The 7,285-nt window shown below is 36.5% G+C and overlaps 1 protein-coding gene across 1 annotated transcript; it reads right to left on the bottom strand.

Annotated features, from left to right (window-relative positions):
- Positions 1-715: 715 nt before the first annotated feature.
- On the bottom strand, positions 716-1,648 carry LOC120877726 (olfactory receptor 2A2-like). The gene has a single exon (XM_040260084.1). The coding sequence runs from the start codon at positions 1,646-1,648 to the stop codon at positions 716-718; it is 933 nt and encodes a 310-aa protein (XP_040116018.1).
- Between the last annotated feature and the right edge of the window lie 5,637 nt (positions 1,649-7,285).

The raw sequence follows: 7,285 nt of genomic DNA, 5'->3' as shown, positions 1-7,285 counted from the left end.
TCCACAACTCTTCTGTGACTCTAAAACTGCTCTAAAAAGTAAAGTTTATTACAGTACATAATAATGGGCAAAAGATACAAAGAGATATCTTGCCAGAAAAGATATACAGATGGTAAGGAAGCAGGTGCAAACACATTCAATATCATATGTCATCAGGGAATCTCCCATTACAACAATGAGATAACACTACACATCTACCTTAATTGTGAATATTTAAAAATCTCTGTGTAAGTGTAAAAAGTTGGCGCTTGCTATGTTTCTTTGTGGTCCCAACAAGGAGTCCAAATTGCCTTTCCCACGAGTGTTCTAAGTCAGGCATGACAGAAAACAAGCCTACAGGCTTCCTGCCCCACCTGAAAAGCTAGAAAGGATAGGCATGGGCCTTTTTCTCTCTCTCTTGCAGGAGAGCTGGGAGTTGGGAATTTTTTCCAGATCCTATCACTGGAACAGGGAGAAGGAGGTCTGGTGAGTCAAATGCCATACATTCGCCTAAAAGCTTCACTGTATATCTTGTTGGCTTTGTCCTAGTCTGGGGTGCTGCAAACTCTGTGTTTTCTAGTGCCCCACGACGGCAATTTGATCTATGTTGTCATCTCCATGGAGGAAGCGGGGCTTGGGGTTCCTATTCTGGCATCTTGCTGATGTTATTGAGAATTCTCATCCTTAAGTCATGCATTTTGTTGGGAAATTTTCTAAACCATAAATCTGCCCTGCATCACACTGTCATCCTTTTCTGCAGTACTCTGTGGAAGGCAGCCTTCACTTGAGCATTCCTTAGACTGTAGACGAGGGGGTTCAGTAATGGGTTGAAGAAGGTGTAAAACAGGAAAAGGGTTTTCTGCGGCTCCTCTCGATTATCGTCGTCAGGGATCATGTACACCATCAGGACTATGCCAAAGTAGAACCCAACCACACAGAGGTGGGAGGAGCAGGTGGAGAAGGCTTTCTTGCGGCCCTCCTTTGACTGGATCTTCAGGATGGCCCAGAGGATTCGCAAGTAGGAGACCAGCACCAGGGAAATGGGAGCAATTAAGATAAACACACCATCTGCAAGGAGGAAAACGTCATTGATCCAGGTTTCTCCACAGGTCACTTTGAGGACAGATCGGATTTCACAGAAGAAGTGGTTTACCTTCTGGGGCCCACAGAAGGGCAGCCGTAGAAACAGACTTACTTGGACTATGGCTAGGAAAAATCCACATATCCAGCAAGCGATGGCCAGGAATGTGCACACCCTCCAGTTCATGATGACCGTGTACTGCAGTGGGTGGCAGATCGCCACAAACCTGTCATAGGACATCACCACCAAAGTCAGGCACTCCACAGAAGCAAAGGCCAAATAGGAAACCATCTGCATGGTGCATGAGAAATAGGAGATGGTTTTCTTGTGTTTCACTAGGTTTGCCAGCATATTGGGCAAATGGCTAGAAGCATAGGCTACGTCAGTGATGGCCAGATGAGAGAGAAAGAAGTACATGGGGGTGTGCAGTCTGGGGTCAAGCGAGATGAGTCCCAAGATCATGCCATTTGCCAGCAGGTTGAAGGTATATAACAGGATGAAGATAACAAAGAGGAGCAATTCCATGTCTTCACTGAGCTGGAAGCCCAGCAGGATGAATTCTGCGACCCATGACTGGTTGCCCTCCATTCCCAAAGGCAGTCTCTAAGGGACTGAAGCGTGATGGGAAGGTCAGGGCTGGACAGCAAGGAAAATCAGAGTTACTTACAGGAAGAGAATTTGGAGGATGCCTGTGTGCTTGACACTATATCTCTGAATTTTTTTTCTTTTAATTTCAGTGCTTCTTTTCTTTTTTTTTTATTGTGAAGTAATTCAAAATTTCAGAAAATATGAGAACATATAAACAAACCTAATATATACATTTTATCATTTTTAAATGTTTTTTATCATTGCTTTTACTCTGTATGTATTTTGTTGATTTTCTGTGGACCACATAAGTGAAACCATAATGTCAACACATCCCTAAGCTGTTTATTATCTCAGAACAAGGATATTCACTAATTTATTTTCATTATCTTTACCAAAGTCAGGAGATATGACACCAATGATTCCCTATTCTAGGTACAGATTTCAGCATCTCTGGTCTAAGATTCAAATCCAGTATCACATAAAATATTGTATCTCCTCTAATCTGAAATAGTTACTCTTTCTGGCCTTGCCAGTGATATTTTTGGAGTATGAGCTCTTGGTTTGTATGTCTCTCAATTATGATTTTTCCATTGATTGCCTGTAATTTAAGTTCAAATTTTTGTTAGAAAAGAAATGTCCCTAATCTTAATACCTTTAGTGAATACACACACAGATGGTGCTAATTAATCTCAATATAGGTAATACTAATGTGGATTAATTGGCTGAGGTGGTGTTTCCAAATTATCTTTATTATAAGGTTATTAGTCCATAATTTTTAAGTTCTTTCTTTCTTCTGGCTTAACAATTATCCTATACTCATCTCTGTAGTCTCTATGTGGGCATCTTCTATCACTACTTTCTGTATGTTGATCTGGACATGAGTTCAACGTTACCAGAAAAAAGTTCACAATTAGAAAATGTAATAACTTGAAAATTGCTCTCTTACAAAAAATACTATGAATAATCCATGTAATTTAAGCAAAGTGTTTCATCTGGGTGTTCTTGAATATGCATAAGGACAGGGACCATAAAATATATGTTGAGAAAATGGCAAAACCTAAATAAACGAATATCTTATACCTGCTTTGAAGCGATGCTTACCTGAAAGTTGAAAGTTTCAGGGAAATTTCCTATGGAAAAGTTAAACTTACCAGAAAGTAAATAAACTAAGAAGGAATTCTGAAGAAATATTTGGTAGCATTTTCAACTTTGCAAAATATCAATGAAAGAAAGGCAACAATTCAGAGGCTACTGCCCTTTAGGAACAATGGCTTGAACAAATTTGAAGGACAGTCCTAGATCCCTGTATCTATGATGTGATTTCATTTGGAAGGGTTTAAATAAATAATGTTGCCAATATTGTGAAATTTTGCTATGTGTGCTCAGTCATTCAGTCATGTCTGACATTTTTCGACCCTCTGAACCACAGCCCACTGGGTTCCTCTATCCATGGGATTTTCCAGGTAAGAGTGGGTTGCCATTGCCCCCTCCAGGGAATCTTCCCAACCCAGGGATCAAACCCACCTTTCCTGAGTTTTCTGCATTGGCAAGGCAGACTTTACCACTGAGTCACAATAAATGGTGAAAAATGAATGTGGTACCATCTTAACTATTTAGGGTGATTTTTTTTTGTTTGAATAAACTATTATATTTATTATATCTTCATCTCTAATACCATCATTTTCAATTCAACTAAAAGTTAAAAAAAATAATAGTGAAGGTAGATTAAATTTCTTAAACAGCACTGAAATGGAAGAAAATTTTGATACCAAAAATAGAATTTCTCCTTCCTAATAGAGCTAATAACAGCACCTCAAAATATGAAGGTTTCATTGGTCAGCATGTACAATTTTCTATCCAGGCCATCCTGTAACTGAGCTAGAGAGATTTATGCTAGTTCCTCAACACTAATCAGTGGAACTGGTACTCATTCTAACATATTTTGTGTTAAAACAAATATTTCTATCAAATACAGTAATTTCTAATTCTAAAGATTATCCAGACTAAATGATAGCTTAGGGAAGACTGAGTAAGAAATAACTATAATGCAAGCTTGACAATGTAAAAATGAGTTTACAAAATCAACTAATACAGGAGAAGAATTATGAGAAGGAATAATAAGAAAACTATTCCCCACATTTTTGAAGTGGGGAGTTAAAGGGTTGAAATTTGAAATAGATGGCTTATAGACACGAAGACTGAAATTTCAGTTTAAAAATTTAAGGTGTAACCAGTAAGTACTTTCTAGCCATATACAAAGGAGAAGGCAATGGCAACACACTCCAGTACTCTTGCCTGGAGAACCCCATGTAGGGAGGACCCTGATAGGCTGCAGTCCATTGGGTCACGAAGAGTCGGACAGGACTGAGCGACTTCACTTTCACTTTTTACTTTCATGCATTGGAGAAGGAAATGGCAACCCATTCCAGTGTTCTTGCCTGGAGAATCCCAGGGACCGGGGAGCCTGGTGGGCTGCCATCTATGGGGTCGCACAGGGTTGGACACGACTGAAGAGACTTAGCAGCAGCAGCAGCAGCAGCAGACATATGCAAACTTTATTAAGATTATTCTAAATAAAAGATGGATGGGGGGCAATATAGGCATAGGAAATTAGAGGTCAAAACTATAATACATAGGATAAAGAAGATACACTGTAGAGCACAAGAATATAGTCAATATGTTATAACTTTTTTTTTTGAAGGGGAAAATTTTATTTTTCTGTGACATACAAAATTTTAAGATAATAACCAGAATTATGACTGACAACATACCAGGACATAGCTTAATTTTAGGAATTTCATTTTGCTTCTAGAATGTTTATATTAGTAATATTTGTCCATACAATATAACCTAGGAAAGTTTATCATTACTTATTTGACAATGTGTTCCACATTATTTAACATATAAAATAAGCCTCATTAATTTAATATATTTCTTTGAGATGTTTCAGGGGCCCTCTGAAACACCCCAAAGTTAGCTAGAGATCAAAAGGACTTCATTTAGAATTTGATTTGGGGAGGTTTGTCAAAGATAACAAAAGGTTTTAAAACACTTGGTCAAATAGGATCACGGCATATTCAATTAATCATTTAACCAAAATGACAATAAAAGGTTTCAAAAGTAAACTACAGAAAGTTATAACAGGACACTTAAAAGGTAGAGAAACTTTAAAATCTATTTTCAAAAGCAGATTAATATTCCATGAAAAATGTGTTCACTTAACAGAGAGAAAACCAAATTTTAGTTTTGTACCAGCTTACTTTTAATATTAAAACATTCACTCAATTAATTTATTACAATGTTCGCCAGGTCTAATCACATACAAAACTCTTCTTAGAGATTCTTTTCAACAAACCTATAACTTCCTATTTCTACCTTCAGATTTTTGTCCCAAGATTTCCCATTTTCTCTATTTTTTTTACACCTCTCTTAGGACAAAAGTACTTTCTATTCCCTTAACAAAAAAATTACAATCCTTTTACTTTTTTTTCCCCTTGCAGATGATGATGCTTTCCTTATTAATTTTTAGTAGTTCCAGTTATACGTATTAATCAGAATGCTCAACCTTACAACCTCTAACCTCTAGAGAAAACCAAGAAGCAAGCAATATCTTATAACTTTAAATGAAGGATAATCTATGAATACAAAATATTGAATCACCAGGTTGCATACCTGAACCTAATATAATTGTAAACAAACTATATGTCAATAAAATAATTCAGAAAATAAATAACACACTAATGAATGCTGAAAACATTAAAATATCTGTAGATGACCTATTATAATAATAAAATATCCAAACTCTGGAACATGCATAATATTTTATGGAATAAATGAACATTTTGTAAAGATTTCACATCTCTTCATATTGATCTGTAGGTTCAATGAAATCCAAATCAGAATTTAAGGGAGGTTTTTAATGTGCAGAAATTGATAATCTTTCTTATAAGTTTCATGAGAAAATATGAAAGATCAAGAAAAGAGAAGGAAATGATAAAGAAGAATGAAGTAAAATGATTTACTCTATGAATATTGAGACCTATAAAGTTACAGTCAGGCAATGTTCTGCTGAGGCAAAGATAATTAAGTAGACTCATGAAATAGCATGATTAAACCAGAAGTTCAAAAATGCACATTACCATCACCCCACAAGCACATCTGAACCAAGACAAAGGCACAGGTGTTTTCAATAATAATGCTGGATCAGTTGTCTATTTCCATGGAGAAGTAAAATCAAACCAAAATAGAAATACAGGTAGGTAATGATCTAAATATATAAGATAGAAATAAGCTCTGTGGCATAGTTATGACCTCGAATTAAGTGGAATATTAAACAACATGAAAGAGTGATAAAACTAAGAAATTAACTGCTATTTATCTAGAGGCGTCATCAAGAAAGTATGAATTATTCATAACAGGTTCAATAAATTCAGGGCTCATATCTGGAATATAAAACAATTTCTGCAAATCACTAATGAAAAATAGTTAATCAAATGGCAATTGTGCAAATATTTACTTGAACTTACTTCACATGAAAAATAACCTAAACGACCCACAAGCCCATTAAAACGTAAAGAGGTAGTAAATTTTCTGTCACCAGAGATATCAAAATAAAAATTAATTTCCTTGTTGCTCAGCTGGTAAAGAATCCACCTGCAATGCAGGAGACCTGGGTTTGACCCCTGGGTTGGGAAGATCCCCTGGAGAAGAGAAAGGCTACCCACTCCAGTATTCTGGCCTGGAGAATTCCAAGGACTGTATAGTCCGTGGGGTCACAAAGAGTCGGGCACTACTGAGTGACTTTCACTTTCACATAGATTTATAAGATTATATATACTATTTTTTTTCTACCTTCTAAGTAAAATATCTATCTTAGCTTATTTTAAAAGGTTGAAACATAGAGTTGTCTCTTTGCTTGAGCTTATAATTCATGTGAGCAAAGAGATATATGTTGCAGGGGTTCTTATAATTAGTTATAGAAATGTATGATTTAATTTAATTATTCCAAGAAAAATTAAGTTTGGGGAACCTCACTTGATGAGAATAATCTGGCTGGTATCTCTTTATAAAGTCATTTTTTAGGGAAAAAAAATGAGAGTCAAAGTCACATTTCAAAATAGTGTGATCAACAATGAATTCCATAGTAAGTTTTATGATTTCGAACCTATGAACATCAATTAACAAAGGAATGGAAAAGTGACATGACCACATCAAGGCAGCTGCTTAAGTTTGGATGCTGCAGTAGGACAAAACAGGAGTAAGTGAAATTAGATCCTAATGGAAAAATCTTAGAGGCCATGTAGGCTATGCATCTCAGTGTGAATCCACTTGGAGTAGAAGGGACCTAGAGTATCTATATACCAACCAGTATCTATTATTGGGTGAGAGCCCTGAGGTGGGTGGACGAAGAATTAGGGCTCCTTTTCACTGTGTGATGGGATAGTAAAGTGGCTCTGGTTTCTGGGGAACCTGCAGGCAAGGAAATGCAGCTGCTGGCATTTGGAAATCAGGCCAGTGTGCTTCAAAGTCCTTTGTCTGTATATCACCTATGAAATACAAAATCGAATTGGACATAATTGGGCAGAGGGATGAGTGTGGTTTTCTGGTGTTAAATTGAAAAGAATAATTGATTATGAA

This window comes from Oryx dammah, unplaced genomic scaffold (genome assembly GCF_014754425.2).
Source record: "Oryx dammah isolate SB20612 unplaced genomic scaffold, SCBI_Odam_1.1 HiC_scaffold_18, whole genome shotgun sequence".
Lineage (NCBI taxonomy): Eukaryota > Metazoa > Chordata > Mammalia > Artiodactyla > Bovidae > Oryx > Oryx dammah.
The sequence above is the reverse complement of the archived record's forward strand: the minus strand, read 5'-3'. Positions and strand labels throughout refer to the sequence as shown.

Coding starts and splice junctions, on each gene's coding strand:
- LOC120877726 (XM_040260084.1), bottom strand. CDS start 1,648: ATGGAGGGCAACCAGTCATGGGTCGCAGAATTCATCCTGCTGGGCTTC.